Consider the following 21729-nt stretch of genomic DNA (forward strand, 5'->3'; position numbering starts at 1 on the left):
CAGTTTCATCGTACAGTTTGAGCTGTTTATGAGTACCATGACTGAAAATATCGTGCAGTGTATGCCCGGCATTACCAAATTCTCTCTGGTCGGGTGGCGCTCTTTATCTAAAGTATGACTTGCCAAAACAAAAACAAGCTGAAATGAAATATTTATTTTTCTTTCGTTATTCATTTTAAAAATGTACGGAGTAGAAGGTACAGATAATTGCATGAAAACGTGAAGAGTGGATGTAAAATGTTGGCTAAAATAGAGTTACTCCAGTAAAGTATAGATAACCGAAACTTCTATTTAAGTAAGATAACAACATATTAGTACTTTGTACTTGACATCTCTGCTTTTTGCGATCTAAAATGTCAATGAATTTGGATGACCTTCATGTTATCTGAACTTTGAATACTACAGAGTTCAATGATAAAATATAAAATGCCTTAATTAATTAAATAGACCAAATATCTGAAAACGTACACTAATCTACACCATTTTAGTGTGTGTGTGGTGGGACATGTGAGTCGAGATTCAAGGCACATTTCAATTGAAATATTTGCAATATATATGTAGAAATTATTATTATTATTATTATTATTATTATTATTACATTCAATGTTTTTAATAAAAGAACAACAAACTAAAACTTCATAATTGCACACTAACAGGCTCTAAAATGAATAAACCAATAAATAAACCAATCTAACAGCAATAGCCTCATACCAGAACATTTACTAACGTCAATCAACTACGGTCACATCTGAGCAATCGGCAGGTTTAACATCCGCTTCAGTGAACATCAACGTTCAGACTGTATTTCCAGCAACATTCCAGTCTCTTTCCTCTTGAAATCATTAGTTTTTTTTTTACTAGACCTTGGAACATTTTTCATTGTTTCGCCTGGAGATGCTAATAGCCGTTAGCCGCTTCCTTGTTTAAAGCCCTACTGCGCATGTGCAGTCCATACTTCTGTTAAATTGTAAATAAACACAAACGGCTTTATTTACAAGCAAATTGAGCAAAAACAAAGCATAAAGCACCAGAATAACAACTAATACTCCTTCATAAACACGTTGTATGCAACCAGAGTGAGCTACTGCCGTATACATTTTAAAAAGTCAGATAACGTGGCTATGCACCTTTAACAAACTGTTTCTTAAGCAGTAAATCTCTTAATATCACTGGCTGGTGTTTAGAAATCCTGCTTCAAACAACTTGTGTAACACTCCCTTACCAGCTGCTCACAAATACTGATCCGAAGTCAGAATGTTGAATATTGAATTTATGATTGATACTATATTTTTGATTTGAATTGAACTTATGAGAAACATATAAAGGTTTCCTGTTAAAACTGTACATAAATAACCGTTGCATAGATTGGTGTAGCTGTTTCACTTTTAGCTGTCGGATGCTGGGAATCATCAGTTCAGTTCACAGTAACTTTTTTACATTTCATAATAGTAAAGTAGAAAGGGCATTGCTTGGTCTTGGCAGTGATAAGGCACATTTATAACTTCAAATTACTCTATTACGAGTTTTTTTCTGTTTTGGGGTTTAAAATGCAGCAGATTCTTCCCAGATTTTAAACAGCTATGAAGCATCGGAAATTCAGATTAGCCATCTCCCCAAGTATCTGTTAATCCCAAAGATGCATTGCTGGTGGACACATGGATGTAATACTTAAACCTGGAAGAATGGACTGCAGAACAATTTCTCTGTGGCCTGCCATAGAAACTCACCTACTTTATCTTATTGTAAGGAACAAACATTTTGCAGAAGTCAGGCACTCAAGGGGTCAAAGTCACCCTGCTAACAGACCGAAGTGCCCAATGAAGTGCTTTTGAATGTATTCCCCTTTAAAGTCATGTTCCATGTGCAAACTGCCATGCATGCCATTGCTAAATATTGCTTCTCCGTTTCAAAACCAAAACAATTCTACAGAAAGAATCTTGTTACATTTGTTGTCCTGGTGCTTTGCTTTTCTTTGGCTTATTTTTCATTATGTGACTGTTCCTGAGTAGTCATTCTCCCCTCCCGCCATCTCTCCCCCTGTCAGCATGGTGAAGCCCATTGTAGACAGTATCCATGTCTATGAACACATATTGATGATGCTTTGTCGCTCAGCTGTGATTCTCCCCCTTTACTAACAACATTTGGTTTCTCTCTGCAGCCACAGTGGGAAGATGGCCTCTTTGCAATGCTAATTGTTTTTTGTGTGTTTGTGGCAGAAATCTGTGGGCTGCCATATTCTATGTGCCTCCATAAACAGGAGGGAGTTGATGAGAAGCTGGCAAATATACTTTACTTACATAGAAGGCCTTTGCAACTGTTATTTTCAGAGTGGTGTCACTTCATTTATACAGTTAATATCCAATTAACAATGATTTCCTAGATTTGGTATTTAATATTGCTCATAACTGAAAATCTGCTGGAATAATGTTCCTCTGAAACCAACAGTTTGAGGCCAGTTTAAATGTTGTATTGATGTATCCTCCATAAAACATCACTCAGTGATCTGATCTGCACTTTAAGGGTACACTGGTGGGTTTACGAGTTAGGAAGTGCCTTATTTTACTCACATGTAAATTGTATCAATTTGAACAAAACATTGACTCAATTGTTAAGTGAACATAATATTTCAAGGTGCATCGAATTAAGATTGATTTAACTTTTATCCAGACTTCTTAACAATCTAAATATGCTTGCTTTTTCCCAAATGATGTTTAAGATTGTGATAGTTGCAAAGCTTATCTTTTCTGGATCTTAGGGTAAACTTATTAAGGTAACTCATATTGACCTTCTGGGAATGTTTTGCACCTTTTCTTTATAGCTCAAGTAGTGCTGATTTGGGGGGTTGGGGATTGTGCTCTCCTTGATGCACAAACATTATACTGACCACAATCGGCCGAGAGTTACCTGTGTTTTCCCTTCTCTCTCTTCCCTTTATTTAGAAAACGTCGAGGTGCGTTGAGTGCCCATTTGAGGTCTGAGAGGAGTGATGCACTGAGATACCAGCGTATTAAAAAGGCCAAGAAGATGACGATGAACAACAATAACTCCAAAACCAGAAAGAAAGCAGGTATACAGTAGTTTCCCCCCTGATAAGGGTAACTAAGGTCATCTAGAGTAGTGGTTTTCAATTGGGGGTATGTTAAGGCACTCTAGGGGGTACGTGATATATATATATATATATATATATATATATATATATATATATATATATATATATATATTTATTTATATATATATATATTTTTTTATATATATATATATATATATATATATATATATTTAAAAAGCAGCATCCATGCAAAAAAAAAATTTAAATAAATATTTCAGGAAAATATAAGTTCCCCCCCATACCATGATGGTTCGACATGCCACCTGCCATCACCTGTCAACTGCTGTCAAAAGTCAAATGATGGAGTCGTGGTTGCAGCGTAGCAGCAATTCTTTTAAAAACACGGAGGGACAAGTGGCAAAGAAGGGCAAACCAGAGCCGGCAAAATTACGGCCGTATCTTCACGAGTATGTTTTGATTGGATTTACGTTCACCCAAGGCACTGTTGTTTCTGTGGAGAGTAATTTGTTAAAGGTATACTATGCAACCGGGGTTGATTTTCCAGCGAGGCTCCCCCCAGAGGGCGAAAGTAAAAGTGCACTGTCGTAAAGATGCTCAGCTGTTCTGGTTTCTCCGTCAAGCCAGGCGCGGTTGTTTTGAGCTTAGCAGACAGGCGAACGCAACGAAAAGTGGAAAAAATGGCAGTACAAACAATGACTAACACAGTGAAGGTATGAACATCAGGGTTTCCCGCAGCGCCGCGGCCGCCTCGCCAGTTTTATTATTAATATTATTATTATTTATTTTTAATTTTTTTTATGTTGGCGAGACGCTACCGCCACAGCCTCGCCAAGCCACCGCCGCCGCCTCGCCGCGGCCGCCGCAGTAGCGTCTCGCCAACATAAAAAAAATTAAAATAAATAATAATAATAATAAAACTCGATATGCGTGCATGTTTATTTGACGTTAACACGCGGTTCTTTGTTGTTGCTTTCGCGCGTGCATATAGTGAATGGCAGGGAAAAAACACATGGAGTTCTCGCCGTAAAGCGAGACTTCTGAGCCTGTGTGTGCGGGCCGTGAGCTCCTGCAATTGCAAGTGCGGTATTTCCCCCACAAACCCCCAGGGCGGCCGAGAAAACCTTTGTTCGACCTGAAATGACTAATTTAATCATCCAAAACAGTATGGAACACATTAATTAACTGAAAAATGTTGCATAGTATGCCTTTAACAGTAGCATGAAGCCAGCTCATCTGCAGCGTCATCTTAAGACAAAACATAGTAATCGCGCCGGTAAGCCCCTGACATTTTTAAGAGGATCTTATCTGAATTCAGATCATCTCAAGACACGGTGCAGAAGCCCTCCACAGCATCAGCCAAAGCCCTGGAGGCCTTTATGCAGTGTCTTTGCTGGCACCTAAAGCCATTCCCTATCACTGAAGACCTGCTCCTTCCAGCGGCTGTGGTGCTGGCTGAGACACAGCGCAGTAATTAAAGACTGTGCCTTTGTCAAATGACTCTATTTGCCACAGAGTCGATAGAATCTGAACAGACATTGTCTAGCAAGTTGTGGGAAAACTTAGCAAGTCCATTTCACACCAGCTGGATGAATCCACAGATGTCAGTGGAAACTCACAACTTGTTGCTTTTGTGACGTAGGTCGATACTGAGGACATTTACGAGCCCTTCCTATTCTTTAAATGTTTGAAGGGTAAAAGGCAATATTTGATGGTGTCAATGCCGCTTTCTGTGAAAACAGTTTGAGCTGGAAATGCTGCAGCATCAATGAGCGTGAAAGGACTGCCCCTCATTAAAAAAGAAAAACCCCGACATGATGTGGACTCACTGTCATACACAGGGAGAACATGAGCCCAGTGTGACATGACGTCTTGAACAGCAGCATCAAAGTGATCAACTTCATTAAGTCAAGTCCATTTAATATACACCTGTTTCGCCGCCTCTGTGAAAATATGGGAGCTGAACACACACAACTCCTGCTACACACAAGAGTGCTGGCTCTCTGGAGGAAGAATACTCAACTGGCTGTTAGAATTAAGATCCAAAGTACACGCCTTTATGATTGGGCACAGATCTCCCCATGCCACCCTGTTCGAGGACACACACTGGCCTGCAAAGCTCTGCTATCTGGCAGACATATTCAGCAAACTTAACTAGCTGAATATGTCTCTGCAGGGCAAGGACCCCAGCATTTTAAACATGTATGACAAAGTGGGTGGCATCCTGAAAAAAGCAGAGCTGTGGAGAAGGGCCTGTGCACAGGAGGATTCTACCTGCTTTCCTCAGCTGAGTGATTTTCTCTCTAGTGACGATGTAGCCAGAGCTCCAATCAAGTTGGTCACAGTGGGACATTTGACCAAGTTGATTCAGGATTTTCAGTCCTACTTTCCGGACATGGAAGAGAAATCTGCACAGCTGGATTGGGTCAGAAACCTATTTCTCTTGTCTAAAGCAAAGCGAAGCAAGCTCCCAGTCACCTATCAGGAAAAACTCTACAGATTTTTTTTTTTTTTTTTAGCAATTTCTGCATTTATTTAAAATCAAATCAAATAGTTTCTTTTTGAGAAATCATGGATTTCTTTTTACTATGATCCCAAAAGAGGACACTTTATGTTCATAATTATTTTATGTGCACAAATCTTTATTTATAACTAAGTTAATTCTTAATTCCCCGTTCTTTTTCAGTTATATCTTTTTATTTCCAAATAGTTCAATAGACTGTTTTAAGTCTTTTTTTTTTTCTCAACTAAAAATGCTTTGCACCTGTTAGGGGTACATCACTGAAAAAAGGTTGAGAACCACTGATCATAATATTTGTAACAGACTGAATGAGCTTACACATTTTAAATTACATCCCAGTACTCAAATTAATAATAGATGATTTTACACAGTAAAACTATCCTTTTCTCATTCATGAGAAGAGTGTCTGCAATCAAATTTGTGACGTTTATGGACATCTTAAACCTTGATGCGCAGATCTAAAAACTAATAATCTCGGAGTGTTGGACATTCTAAACTTTTAAAAATATTACCTTGCACATAGATTACAATATATATTGATGTGGATTTAGACGAAATCCATCGGAAAACCTATGGTTAGAGATTGTACAAAAAACATGTAAGTAAATCTATATCTATATCTCATTTATCAGCCCTTTTATTTCTTTAAGCATTAGATATTTTAAAAGCGTCAATATCAGCACTGGTGGGAATATCTCAAAAGGAACATATCTTCGGTTCTGCCATGCAGACAACTACCCATTTAGAACAATCCAGATGTCCTGAAAAATAAAAGAGCTCTTTACTTTCTAACATAGATTAGTAAAGGGGTAAACCATTGAGAAGATATATGATTTTTATACCCTTTAATATTTTTTAAGATTTATATGGTATTGACCTTTGGATATCACCATCTAAAATTTATTATACAGTCCAAATTTAAGATTAAAGGAGCAAAAAGTGATATTTCACCACTAGGGGGCGCTTGAGCACTGTGAGTAGACCCAAACAAGATGTGTGACAAGCCACGCCTCTTTTCAGCCACCCAGCTCCTCCCTTCCCATCTCACAAATCAACTTCTATGAGCAGAAACATGGCAAAACAGCATCACCTTTCAGAGGAACATTTCATACGGTTAGCAAGAGAACGTGCTCCCTGCCATGTTGCTCCAACACTGTGCTGCTCTGATGGTGGCATTTTAGGGCAGGGAGGGGCTGAGCCCTGAATGGCAGATGTTCCGGCACGCACACATGTACCCACAGGGTCTGGCCCAGGCATGTAAACAAGAGACTGGAGAACAACACAAAGAGCTGTGGTGTGATGTCATACCACAGTCTATCTGAAATATTACCTTTAGTTCTTCACATAATGATTTTTTTTTGTTCTTTCTATCTAAAATATTGAAATATTGCTTATTGTTCCTTTAAACAAATAAACATAGAATGTCCTCTAGGAATAACTGGCCTCCTTAAACCTCCACCCCCAAAGATGCCTTCAAAAACTTTTTAAAAGTAGATTCGGCGGCGCCCGCTGGCTTGTTGCTACAGCTCCCGTGGGCTTCGGCACTGTGGCTGCTGGGGGGGGGGGGGGGGGGGTTGTTCTGGGGCTCCCCTCTGCTCTTCCCAGGGTTGGGGGAGGTAGCTATGCCTGTGTTGGTCCTTCTTTGCTTTTTTAGTTGTCTGTGTATGACTTTTGACTGCAAATGTGAAGACCTAGCAAGAAGCCTTGAGTACACAGTCCAGGTCTGCCCCTCATGCTGCCTGCTTGGTGTTCAAATCACAAATGTTGATTTAAACACCAATAAATGTCACACACTTCTTGCAGTTCCAATCATTGCAACAAACTAACAATACCGTGAGACTAGTGTTTAAATATAACTTATTAACTTATTTAATAATGTGTTAGATTATTTTTAAATGGAGATAATATCTGCTTTGAAGAATAAAAACAACAGAAGAAATCCAAATTGGTTTGGTCTCTAAAAAATAGATACATCACTTAGTAGTATAGGAGGAATGAACAGCTGCCTTCACATCTGGGTCTGAAGGGTGTGGCGATGTTGACACAAGGGCAGTGCTATTCCTAGGGGAACTAAGCATTAAGGTACTGCTCTGGTGTGATGGTGGGTTTTGTCTGGAGGTATTACTAATGGAATGGAGGTGCTATGGCTGCAATGGGGTTGATGTGGATCATGAACCGTGTTGCTCTCTTGTCTACCCTGCTGCCACTCCTAGCTATTATCCAGGAACCCACCACACTGTGAGATGGCCCAAGTCCCCCCACAAACAATCCCATACCAGTGGGGCACCCTTCGCTGGTCTACCACCCCACTAACACTGCCAGGTTTTCTGCAACATAAACAGTCCCCACTGAGCTAGTGTGAAACAAAGGAAGGATACCATCCCTATCCTCCTGGTGAATGCATGTGTGTCTATTTTGCCATGTACTCCCCTCATGCCAGGAAGGTATCTCACCACACACCCAAAACACATATTGTTATGTAGTGTTGCGTATGTTAGGCATGAGGGGATGAGTGCCAAGCCACTAGCATTAGCCCCTACATGGGATCTGCTCCCTAACTGATCCAACCCCTGTCCTGCCCTACCCATGCAAACACAACAGAGACCACAGCTAAGGATTCCCCCAGGAGTTGACAGGAGCCATGCAGTGCAACAACCCCCTTGCAACAGAAGAACCCAGGCTAGTCAGTGCTTCACCTGCTGCCCAGAATTCAGGGACACCTGAACTTTTATTTTTTGCACTGTTTTTGCACATCGTCACTATCAATAAATGTTGTATATCTGTATATGTGGAGCGTGTAACGAAAATAATTATTAAAGTATTTCTGATACTGATTCTGAAAGAGCAGAGGGACTAGCAGGCCAGACCAGAGGAACCAAGCCCTGCAACCCCTCCTCAGCTGCCCACCCCAAGGCAATAACTGATACTAAGCTCATGCCATCACACCCCCAGTCTACCACTGTGATCAACATGCCACCCACCACAGAAGATGCTTGATTTCAGTGTTGTGTGGATGTTGAGCAGATCATGTAGATAGGATGGGGCTAGATCATTTAAACTTAAAAATGTAACAATAAAATGAAAACATTAATGCAAAGAAATGCTGGAGTCTGAAGTACAAAGAATTACAATAGTCCAGACAAGTGGCGATTCCAGCATGAATACCATTCTCAAGATCCTTAAAAGTAACATAAAAGTAATATAAGAAACTCACTTACTGTTCCACAATGGGGAAATCCGGGCATGACTGGAAAAAACACAGACAGTACACACTAAATAGTAAAGAAAGCGCTTTGCGTTGTCCTACAAAAATGTGTTAAATAAATCAATTTTCCTTGCCTTGCCTTGCCTTCCATTAATGAAAAAGAACAGCTAATCTAATCTAAAGTTAGTTCTAGACCAAATGAGAATGAATTTATCAAAACAAAATAAATAACAAAAATAAGACAAAAATAAAAAATACAACCATAGTAAGTATTAAACTGTTATTGATAATATTATAATATGGCATATTATGCCATAATATGCCATATTATGATATATGATATAAATAATATAATATATGTAGCAGCTCCCCAGTACTTGAATTATTCAGCCGGTCTCGACGGGTGATTTTAGCGTTTTATTTTCTTTGATGAAGATCCATCACAGTCACCAAAGGTACACAGTCTCTCAGTCACCAAAGTCACCGTGAAAACTAAAACATATACAAATATTAGAATACAAAACAAACTTACCAAACAACAAAATACAAACAAACAAAAACGTACCTCGCTGCTTTCACTGGGGAATACTATGTTGATTTCTTGGTTATACATTTGACGGTTCAAGCCATTCATTGGCACAATGATTGTACCAGCTTTTATAGAGCCCGCCCTCATTATCTACAGCAGCCCGTGAGGTACACACAAAACACTCAAAACCATTACAAATTGCAAACAACATTAAACAAAACATAAACCACCACAATGCTAATCAAAACAGACAAACATCCAAAAACAATATGCAACATTCTTAATTCATAAAATTCACTTTGAATAATTTATTTGATAGTCTACAAAAATATTAATTAGGCAATTTATTTTAAATAGCTCACCATCCATTACAATATATGATATATTGTTTATATATAACATAAACAAACTATTCAAGTTAAACAGAGGAAAATCAGCAGCTAATATTCACAACAATGTGAGAAAATATGCATTATTGTGCAACATTACCTTAGCATCTGAGAGACTAATGATAATCAGTTAAGAAATGCAATATTCCATTAAACAGAGGAAAATACAGTAGCCGATTTAAACAACAAAATGAGAAAAATGTACGATAAAAATGATTGTACAAGCTATTTACAATTATACAAGATAAGGCTTTGCTTCAAAAATGAGTGATACATATGTCCTAAGGCAATAATTTGTTTCCATTTCAACTTTTATGATGTCACCAATCAGGTAGAGTAATAGGCAGATCCCAAAGAGACCCTCAGCATTTTCATCTCTGCTATCTTCCTCAATGACTCATTGTCTCTAATCTGGACGATCCTGCTGGTTTCACCATCGTCTGGTACACCTTTCCTTTCGTTCGCACTGATACTCTTTTACACACACACACCCCACCTGACACTTTTCTCCATTCATTCCAACCAACTTGAGCATGTATCCTCACCTATTACACACTTACTGGACTGTTGACCCAAAGAACTTAAAGCCACTCTGAGTAACATGTTTACCTTAATATATTCTCTTCTAAGTCCCTGTGATGGTAATCTAAGTGTTTAGAAGATAATTGAAGGGTCTGTCATCTCCCCCTAGTGTCTGGCTGGAAAACCACACTTGCACCTATCTGTGTGCTGAAAGAGGCTCCATCTGAATACCCTTAATAATAACTTCTAACTCCTGTTCCTAGTTCTTGTTTCTTGAGCTTTCACGGGATCAACAGTATGAACCCTATCATGAGAAGAAAAGGAGCTTCAGACTGCTGTGCCAAATTCGAGCAGCCTTTAACTCTGATGTCATTATGTGACGGAAACGTTCATGGATGATCCAAGTCAAATCCTGGCCTACAGCCTTCCAAAAATTAACTACAAAGTGCGCGATCTCTTCTCTCTGGACTTTTCCGTTGATTTCTGTGAGGGGGCTGTACTTATATGTCATGTCACACAAAGGTTTGTGGGATACCTTAAGGGTTCCTAGTGCCAGTAAGGGTGGTTGCGGGGTGCCTAGGCGAAACTAGCCGCAGGAGGGACTATAAAGGCTACCTTTCCTACCTCCTTCCTTACTGACTGCACTAGTCGGACAGCACTTACCCTAGTGACCGCTGACACACTTCTGCTTTGGCTAAAGAGTCCTTGCTCTATAAGGGTATTTGGATTGAGCCCCAGAAGCGGTCTTGTGGGTCTATTCTTGTTCTTGCAGTAAGACAAACTGCTTTACGGCAGCCCAATGTAAGGTCATTGGGCATCAATAACAATGTCACCAAGTCTGCTCATTATAGGCAACGTCTGGCTTTTTTTTAAGTCTCTTGTAAATTTCGTGACTTGAAGGTTACGGTTTATAGGGCTTGTTTTTGACTATGAAGTCAATTATTTGGGCAACAAACAAAGCAACTAGCTCAACAGCTATGAATAGACCAGCTCCCGCTGCGCTACAGACCGGTAACTTCAGCTACTATCCGTCCGCATACACACATCTTCTCTCTCTCTCACCTCCTCCTTGTCCCCATCCATCTCCTAAATACACAAGAGTTATAAATAGACTCACCCATGTTGTGTTACACTGAGCTCACAGTGAACTGGGTCTCTTTTTCCGCATACACAGATCTCTCTCTCTTGCCGTCTCTAGCTGCTTTGAGAGTGACATTGTGCTGTAGCTGTGGGGGGCACATGGGGGGGGGGAAGCGAGTATTTACGACAGTGCTATTTTCAAAAGGTCCTGTAGGGGCAGTGCCACTCAAAAATGACTTAGTATGGCTCCATCTCTCTACATCATAGTCCATGGAGATTCCTGTCTAACCTCATCTGTCAGCTTGTCCATCACCACAGCAAACAATGAGGGGCTCAGAGCCAATCCTTGATGCGGTCCCACTTCCACCTTTAAGTCCTCTGTCGCACCTACAGCATCCCTCACCATAGTCTTACAGCTCTCACACAACTCTACCTTATTTCTCTGGTACGCCAGACTTCTTCATACAATACCACAGCTTCTTTTGTGGTACCCTGTCAAATGCTTTGCGTAGATCTACAGAAACACAAAGCAGCTCTGTATGACCCTCTCTGTACATCAGCATCATCAAAGCTGCATTTGTAGTATTTTGTCTTGGCATGAACCATACTGCTGCTCACAGATTTTCACTTCTGTGCCGTATATACCCACTAAAATATAAACGTAAATTAAATCTTTCCCATCAAATATGTCTCTAAGTGAATAATCATTTGATATTCCATGTAGGAAATGTACATGCCTTTTTATTTTATCTGTATCTTTAACAATGTTAAGGATGCTCATTCTTTTGTTTTTATCTGTTGTAATCATCACCTACTGTACTGGCACAGGTACACCAGTTTTCCTTCTTATTTAAATGTTTTAATAGAGGTAATGTCTTTACAAGTAACTAAATATCTTTCCTAAAAATATCCAGAGTACTGGAGTCATGACAGATTTTGCATGTTTTAATTAAAGATGAAAATTATGAAAGTCACAAGTTAAATACCATCTTGATAATTATAACAAGATACACATTTGAATGCATGTATCAGGGAGAATGGGTTATCAACTTCAATCTTTTTGCAATCTTTTGACATATAGACATAAAGAAAGATGCATGCGTGGAGGAAAAAAATCTTGACTCTTGTCTTTTGTCGTCATAAGTTTACCTGGTTATGACTCACCTTTACAATCATCTTCCTCCAGGTGTCTCCACCTCTCAGACCCAGCAGGCCTACACCTCTCAGGTACTCCAGCCCGAAGAAGCGCTCTACCTCTGCAAGAAGAAGAAACGGCCCATTCTTCATGACCCGTACACTCGCTTTTCTGCCCTGCTGTACCGCCGTCCACCACGGGAGGACCAGAAGGCCATTTTAGCTAGCGTAGACAACATGGACCTAGACCATGCCACCTTCCTCTGAAAGGCCCCAGAGATGAGGTCACATCTAGGGACACACTCCCATTACTATTCCATCAAAATTTTCATTAGCTGCATCTCAGCTGGACAAGACAACAAAGTCAGTGGAGTGTTTTTATTTTTATTTAATTTATCCACAAATTTAAAACAGGAATACATTTCAGAGTTCAGATTTAGTGTAATCTGTAGCTTCACACTTGGTTTATTAAATTTACACTTATTAGCAGGTTGTTGTTGACAGTAACCTTGGTTACTTTAGGGTATAAACTGAAAAAAGACTAATTCAGAAAACATTTTCTAGTAGAATAGAAAAAAAAAACATTCTTGGACAAATCTTTTTTTCTCACTTTACTTTAAATAAAAGTAGTACTAAAGATAAATTAGAATGATATCACAGATTGGAGTTGTAGTTGTAAGACTATTCCTGTGGAAAAAGTTGAATGATTTGTTTAAAGTTTTATAGCTAGAGATGCTCCAAGGCACAAACATGTTCTGTATAATCTTAAATCAATGACTATTCCCTTCTAATAAGAACTTCACTGATTTTGAGTTTCCGCTCAAATATTTACTCCAGTGCAAAAACCTGAATTTTACAAAAAAGTGACAGGACTTGATTATTTCCCTCGGTTTTCCCAAAGTTGTCCCTGACAGCTTCATTGGCGAGTTGAAATTTTTCAGGCTGAACTCATGTTTGCTGAGCTGAGCCAGTTTCTCGTTGATTCCAGCTTCCCTCCCACACCTCTGTTTACGGCTCCTTCCAATGAATTTTCTGCCTCATATATACGGACGATCTTAGTTTCCTACTGATTACCTCGCTGCACACAAGACCACACAACCATCAGACTCAACCAGCTCAACAATTCAGCTTTTCCTGTCTAATTAGTAAATACTTTTGCTCCTCTACTGCAATGTTTATCTTTCTTGTGGTTTTAAAGAAGACATACTTTCTGTTCCGTTGATCTAGCTTATAACATGCTGAAAATAACACTTTAAACTTTTTGATCTGCTTGTTTGAGGAATGGCAAAGACAACTTTTTTCATTCTAAATTATACAAATGCTGTCTGACAGCTACAGTATTTGCACTGGAGTTAAATTTTATCAGTTTCATAACGTTTGCCTCTCCTTTTCTTGCAGAGTTGAGGGTTTCAAATTCTGTTCAGAAAGTCATGCCAAAAAGGTTCCGAAAAAAATTGTAGATTGTGGATGATAGGATTTTGTGCCATAGTATATTGGTGTAAACATAAAAAAAACATTTTTTTTTTTTTTTTTTTTTGCCTTAATCAGATTTTCTGCCTGTTTTACTTGTCAGTTTTTTCAAATGAGCTTCATGTTTTAAATTTTCTTTGTAGGTGAGTAGCTGCATGTTCAGAGAGCAGTGGGAGGCATTAAAGGTAGAACAAAGTGAGCCAAAAGGCATATTTACCACTGGCTCTAGTAAGCAGTTTATTATTTAATGCTCTGTTTAAAACTGCATGAGAACGAGGACACTCAGCAATGACTTTTCATTTACAACGTGATCAAAGAAGGTGCCAAAACACAGCTGTATCTTACTCTGCACATTCTGCTGGTCGAAATCACAGACAGTGGACATGTGCTCTAACAATTAGCTCTTATATTTTTTACCCTCCAAGGTGCTCGGTTTCTTTACGTTGTCTAATTACTTTAAGATGTCATGGGAACATTTGCTGTGAAACAAAGCATGCATAAAGTTTCATGTCAGATGTGCAATTTTATGCATTTATTTCAGTTTTTTGTGATCTCAAGCTGCTAGTCCTACAAAGTCTTCAGAAGTCTGCCATATTTTTACAATCCTGAGTTAGTGTTCTGGTTCAGATACATATTCACGGTACTTGCAGACAGAAGTGCTATCTATGGTGTAGTCTGGAAAATATTTTTGTTAATTTATATTTTACATATATACTACAGAGGAGAAGATCATCAGAAATAAAAAAAATAATACATTTAAAATCCTTTTCACACATACAGGTAACATCTCAATAAATTACAATTTTCTATCAAATGATTCCAAATGAGTGATATATTTCTGTTAATTATGATGATCATGTTTTAAACCAAATGAAAACCAAAATTGATTTTCTCGGAAAATTATTTTTAACCCAAAAAACAAATTTTTTGACCACGTTACATCCTAAACATTCACAAACCAATAAGCTGACAAATTTTTCAGCAGAGTCATTCACGTTGGATATCAGGACCTTTAGTGATCAGTACTGAGTTAAGAATATCCATAGTCTGATATTGAGTTGCAGTACAATATTTCATTAAATATGCTTAAAAAGATGCCAATTAAATGCTTGTAAACTCCCCATTAGTTTTACAGCGTAGTGAAATCATCATGATTGCACTTAGTTGCTAGTTGTGCTCATGATACTGGACTCTTTCCTGTTGCACATATTTATTTCCACCCGGAAATTCTGCAGGACAGCCTTAATATGCAGCTCCAACCCACATTAACTTGGTTCTGAAACCTACTACAATGTTCTGACAAGCCTTACGTAAAGGGCCCATGACTTTATCATTCAATCATCCCTCCATTGGTCAAACCTGCTAATTAATGAAGGGTCGCTGGGGGGCTGGTGGCGATCTCCAGCTATCATTAGGACTGATCCAGTGTTCATCACAAAGCAGCTTTAGCATTAGATGCTAAACTGATATCTGGCTCAAGACAAACATCTGCCGTCTTAAAATAAGTCACCTTCCTTCTTTAGCCTACATGCACATGACTTACAGAATTGGTAAGCTAACCATTAGCCTGTTAACTCTGTTTTTGATTACACATTGTAATAAGGCGTGTTTGCAGGAACAATTGGTGCTTTGTTATTAAGACAGACTATATAATGATTAGACCTGAGCTACGCGCTGCTCCCTTTGCTACGGAGAACAGTGTATCTGTGTGGGACTGGTGGAAAGGCAGGATGACATATGACACCAACATTCGTGTCCCTAAAGTTTTTCTCTCTCTCACTGGGGAGAAAAGTACAGATAAAATCAAGAAAACAATGTTCAGGAACTGCTGAACAGTTTTACAAACCCTGAAAGGCAAAATAAGCTGTGATTGGCAAAAACTACATCTCCTTGGGCTGTAGCTGATAACCTCAGAGCATAGACATAAAACATGGTGAGATGAGTTGTCAGGGACACCAAACATGTGAAAAATGTAGTGATTGGGACCCGATCAGATCACTTCATCATTGCTAAAGAGATCGGCTGCTCAGAGTTCTGTAGGGAATCTACTGGCTAATGTGAGAAGAAACAGGAGACGACCAGAGCTAACAATGAAAGCCGTTATAAACTCAACCTGGGCTTCTTCTCAGAGCCACAGGCTGATCACCTCCACGCTACACTGCACTGATGAACTGATTCATACAAAAGGAGGCCTGACCAAGCCTTCAGTGTTTACAGTGACAGACCTTCCAAACGGCCCACGTTTCTCTTTCGTAGGAATAACTGATTAACTGTTGGGTTTTCATTAGCTGTAAGGCATAATGATCAGAATAAACAGACTTAAAGGCTTGCAATATATCACTTTGGATGTAATGAATCACTAATATATGACAGTAACACTTAGAATTCAATAACTGAGAGGAAACAATTTTTTGATGACACACTAATTTATCAAGATGCATCTGTTGTGGAGTTGATTTAAAAGCATTGCTGTAAGAAACCTGGTGGCTTTGGTCAAGATGGAAATGTGCCTCTACATGTGCACCCAGTGTGGAAATAACTTTGAAATTCTAGAATTTATATAAATATGTTAACTGATAGAAATCATCAGTCTTGATGCAACAATATTAATTTCAATTGAGATCAAGCAGCATACGTTCATCAGTGGTAAACTTACAGAGACATCTTTTCAGTTCTGTGCTAATCTAAGGTTCTACGGTCTAATTCACAACACTGTCTTCACGTTCTTTTTGCAATTACTGATGTGATGTGATTAAGATTTATCAATGATGCAGCCATCCAATCACAGGTGGCATCAAATCACCTGAAGGTGCTAAAGGAGAAGCTGACGGATCCTTCCATGAATAACTACTAACCCATGTCTGAAGCTGTATTTTTTTAGTGTTCGATGGAAAAGATTAGAGTTCTGATTGGTTTTAAAACCCTATAGCAGGAGAAGAAAGGAGCTCTTCTTCCACATACAGCATGGTAAAGCAGGGAGAATATTACAAAACTGGTGTTGCTGCCATAATACAAAATTAAAAGGGAATAAAAGTGGCAGTTTCCTTTTTATCAAGGTGTTTTGCTGCAATTGTCTCTAAGCAGATACTTGGATTCTTTTATCACAGAGGATCTTTTTATGAGAGAAGTGTTGGGAATTTGATAGTAGGATTTGCAGACATTGTAGAAAGCTTGCAGCACTTAAAACAGATACAAACGTTATAGCAAATAAATCCCTAACTGAGACTGTGATAAGTGTGGTGGTGTGGGGTGGATATGACTATGAGTAGTCGTTATCTTACCTGCAATTGATAATACACATATAGTGTCTTTGCTTTTCATGAATGCAGATTAGTTTCTTTGAAACCTGGAGCAGACAGGGTGGAGCCAAGACCAAAGCAGATTTCTACCATCCCAAACACATAGCACTCCATTTAACCTGCGTTTTATACGCCTTTAAATCATTGTCTTACACGCACAAAATCAGCATCTCTATTAAAGTCTGTAGTCATATATACTGAACACAGGGTTGGGCAATAAGCTGATCTTGGCATGACTAATGAAAGATGTTTATCAGCTTTAATAAAGATATTTAAGGAAGTACCTTTGTAACTGTAGATAGCTCAGTACATAAAGCATTACCAGCCAACCCTAAAACCCACATGTGTATTACTAAAATGCCATGTTCTCTTCTGCTTCCCAATTTGAGGGGCTAAGAGGGACTAACAGAATTAGCACTTAATGTTGTGTTATATTTTAACAAAATTAAACAAAAAATTACTAAGAACAGAATTACTGTTAGTTTTACATTATAGTAGTTGGTAGGAGAACTAAGTGTTGCACTACTAGCTATTAATGTTAAAAACAGACAAAACATTTTTTTTTGCATGCCCACACCCTCCTCCCTTCCCCCACTGATTTGATGTACTTAAATTGAAAGTTGGATTTTTCTTAATACTTTAGTGTGAAACATTTTCATTTTAATTATAGCATTTGTAATGATATTGTCTGTTCACAAGGCAAGTTTCAATTTTTACAAAATGTTTTGGGGAAAACTAAGAATTATCCTATGTTTAAAAAAAGTCAGAAACTGCAGAATATTCTAGTTCAGGTTTGTTCTGTATTTTAGATTTTGATCTAGTGATAATTAAATGTATCATTAGTGATATGTGTTTTAAAGCATTAGTGAGGCGATACAGAACACCTGAAATGCTGTGACGCAGATTAGGTCACTGACTGCTGACAGCAAATGTAATGCTCTTTGTAAGACTTTAACAAGAACTACTGTCCTTTTAGTACCGAACAATCTGACCTAGTAAAAGATTTTTAAGATTGTACTTCTTTTAAAATGGTAGTTATCTGGTTTCAGTCTTGGCCCTACTCCGATTAGCATTTAGCTCAACATCCAGAAAGAAAGAAAAAGGTTCTGTACTTTTATTTTATAGACTACAAATTACTACCAAAAAGAACATACAAAAACTTCCCTTCAGAAATCATAAAGACTAAATATAACTATAGCATAAATAAAGAAACATTACAACTAAAACTTAAACAGAAGGTTATCATTTGCTCCATGCAAATAAAATGGATCTAAATTAATATAATGCTATGATTGTTTCCTCTGGATTTAAAGAAGAGGGCTTTTCTAAATTGGTTTATGTTAAGTAACAATCTAAGATTTAGAAGTGTTGAATAGACCTTAATTCAAAAAGAAAAGCTCTGTGTTTCCAGTCGCTTGAAAGGTGCTAATTTATGCTAATTTACGTTTACCAACCTTAGAGGAAAGCCTAACGGGTCTGACCTGACATATTTTCCTGAACTGCTGGCTGCAGACATATTCAGACAGACCATGGTCCAGACGGATACCATGTGTCTTTGAATGATGCGGGTACTCTGATGACCTTTGCCGCTGATCATTGCTGCTTACTGCAGCAACAGAAATGAGTATTGATCAAAAACTATGTAAAACCTGGCTAGAGTACTGAAATGCATTCTAGATTAAAAGTACAGTTAAACAGATACTTTAGCACTGTAAATATTTCAAATAAGTTTACCATATGATATATAAAAATATATATATATATATATTTATTTTGTAGAGGAAAATATGACGCACATCAGTGATACAGAGGAACTGAGAGTGACAACTGAGTAGTGTAAGGTCTACTTCAGTGACACGTTAGAACGTGGTGTGATCAGTGTCTTTACTGTGTGTGAGTGCTTGAAAATTAAATACTAGAAATTAGTTTAGGAATTTAATATCAATCATTGTAGGGAAGAGAAGACACTTGCGCTGGAATTTAGGTTTTGGGATGATCCATATCTTCAAGAATGTATGTTTCTATTTAAGCTGCTGAATTGTGTTGAGAAGAGCAGATATTGGTCCACTTTGAACTGTACTGTATATCTTTTTGTCCAGAGACCCTCAAGAAAAGAAGACAAAATTAGTTTTTTTTAATAGTGCGTGTGAATAGCAGATATACCCAATAATTTATGGGCACCATCTTACCATACTGATAATTTATTTTCCATAACACTGCAATTTACTTTGGTTATCCTAGTTTTTTATGGCTATTTCACTTGGCATGGATTATTGTGCTTTTTTCCTCCATTCTGTGGTGCTTTGCGCCTGTAGAAGCACTGACATCTAAATGTATTCTGGACAGCTCCACATTTAAAAAAGCTTTCCAGTGTAATGTTTCCATTTGCGGTAAAACACACAGTGCTTCTTCATGCTGACTTGAATTGACACTACAGTTCCAAATCTTGGTTATTTTGATTCCAAGGTGGAGCATGGGCAAATTAACCAACACAATTTCTAATAATAGCTTAGAAGTGGAGGTAGAGCATTGCAACAGCTGCTAAACTCCCCACCAGACACTTAGTTCACTGCTGTAAATTGCCAAAAAAAAAAAAGAAGAAAAAAAGAAAAGACAACCAACAACCATCAAATACATTCTAACAACTGGTGCTAAAAAACATCTGTGGTGCTTTTTTTATTTCCTTGTTTTTTTTCCTAGCTTCAGACAAAATGTAGCTACAAAATCGTGTACTGTACTGTAGATCACTGCTTGGCCGGTCGATCGATCTGCTGCGCTCATGAGGCAGAGGTGTAAGGGGTTTTCTCCAATGTCCTTTCAGGAAATTCCAAGATTCAATTTGACAAACTTTTTGGAGAGGCACATTTCAAAGCAAGTGAAATTGATAGAGCATTGATTGGAATTGACAGTGCTTCTACATCAGGCTTATTGGTGGGTTCAAATAGTATCTACTTATTGTCTTTGGTGCTGAGCGTAATGTTCATATTAAACTTTTGATATATTGTCCATCAGAATCCATGTAGAGGCTTTTAAACGTGACAGAGAAAGAAGGTTTCCCTTCACAAAGCAGGCTGTAGATCCTATTGGAAAGTTCTTACAAAACCAAACTTCTCCAAAACCCCAAAATAGATAGATGTACCATAAATTGTGATTGCCAGAGGAAGCATCATTCTGTGATTAAAATATTTGTCATTGCTGCCTTGTTACAAGAAAATTTTAAATGAATCAGTAACTGATAGTTATTTGTATTCTTATTATTAGAAAATGCAATACAAATGGAAGAAGAACAAACTAAACTCATATCTTCTAATTGTTCTGTCTTCCTGACATGAGTTGAGTTGTATTTAAAACATAACTAACATTATTATTTTTCATTATAGGCATAAACAACTCTGTACCTCAAAATATCGCTTCATGAAAATCTGAAGTCTTCATGTGTACCTTGTACATTTTTTCACCTTTAAGAAGTCCATTCTCATTATGCTTTTTATATTGGTTTGCACAAACACTGATAGGAATGTATGGCTACTGTAATTCCTGCTCACACCCCACTCTTTTCCCTAAAACGTGAAAGCAATTGAATTCAACAATCTTTTGTATTTTAAATGTCTTGGTATGCTTGTTGTAGTTGTATATTCAGAATGGTGTATATTACATCGTTTTTATTTAATAAAATGTTTAAATTTTCTAACAGGACTGTTGGATTTATTGTTAATAACTCAAATCCCAGCATTCCAACACAAGGATGTGCTTTGATGATAAAAACATTTGTGACTTTGGAGCTTGGAACTTTAGTCTTCAGAGATTTTGGAAAGACTAGGAGTTGACAGTAACAGACCAGTAGCAGGAAATTTTTGTTTCATGGCTAAACAATGGAGGATCACCCACTCACTGTACCAAGCTCCGTCTTGAGGGAGCACAGTTCTCGGTTCCACTCCCTTGTGAAATGAAAGCAATGCAATAAAAAAAAGAGTTTGTCCCATAAGTGAATTTGATTTAGATAGTGTTGACTGTGTGTGTGCATGCATAATAATAATGTGCACTAAAGCATGGTTTTAAGCTATTTAGGTTTTATTAAATTGTTAGAGATTATGAGATTACCGCGACTGGACTGCAAAATTGCTTACCATGTAAATTACAGATAAACGGACTCTAGACGCACAGACTCTGACATACTTGGACAGAATGACTGATTAGGGGAAGATATGTCAGCTAGGACACGTCTGCATTACAGTATGATCTTCTCCACCAACGTGATCAAGGGAACCCTGACATCGTACTATGCACGCCCCTTTTGTTATTACAATCCCAACTAAAAAGTGGGAACATTTCTCATATGTTACCCTTCAGTAGTACACCTTTAAAATATAAAATATTGTAATAAGGAAACAAGTCCATGGTTTGATCAACAAAAGCCAGAGTTATTTTAAGATGAAATACTTTGTGGGTTGGGATGGTTAATTCTGCATGTCATCACTCTGGTGGAACAACAGATGATTACAGAGGGCACAAC

General features: G+C 38.1%; 1 protein-coding gene across 1 annotated transcript in view; it reads left to right on the plus strand.

The window, feature by feature from the left end:
• The window catches only part of igsf9bb (immunoglobulin superfamily, member 9Bb), a 264759-nt gene extending 243855 nt beyond the window's left edge, over positions 1–20904 (plus strand). The window contains exons 22-23 of the mRNA XM_036143535.1: positions 2940–3067; positions 12500–20904. Coding sequence (XP_035999428.1) covers positions 2940–3067; positions 12500–12714 — 343 coding nt within the window. The 3' untranslated portion in view covers positions 12715–20904. The remainder of the gene's footprint in view (positions 1–2939; positions 3068–12499) is intronic.
• Positions 20905–21729: the final 825 nt, after the last annotated feature.

This window comes from Fundulus heteroclitus, chromosome 11 (assembly GCF_011125445.2).
Source record: "Fundulus heteroclitus isolate FHET01 chromosome 11, MU-UCD_Fhet_4.1, whole genome shotgun sequence".
Classification (NCBI taxonomy): Eukaryota; Metazoa; Chordata; class Actinopteri; order Cyprinodontiformes; family Fundulidae; genus Fundulus; species Fundulus heteroclitus.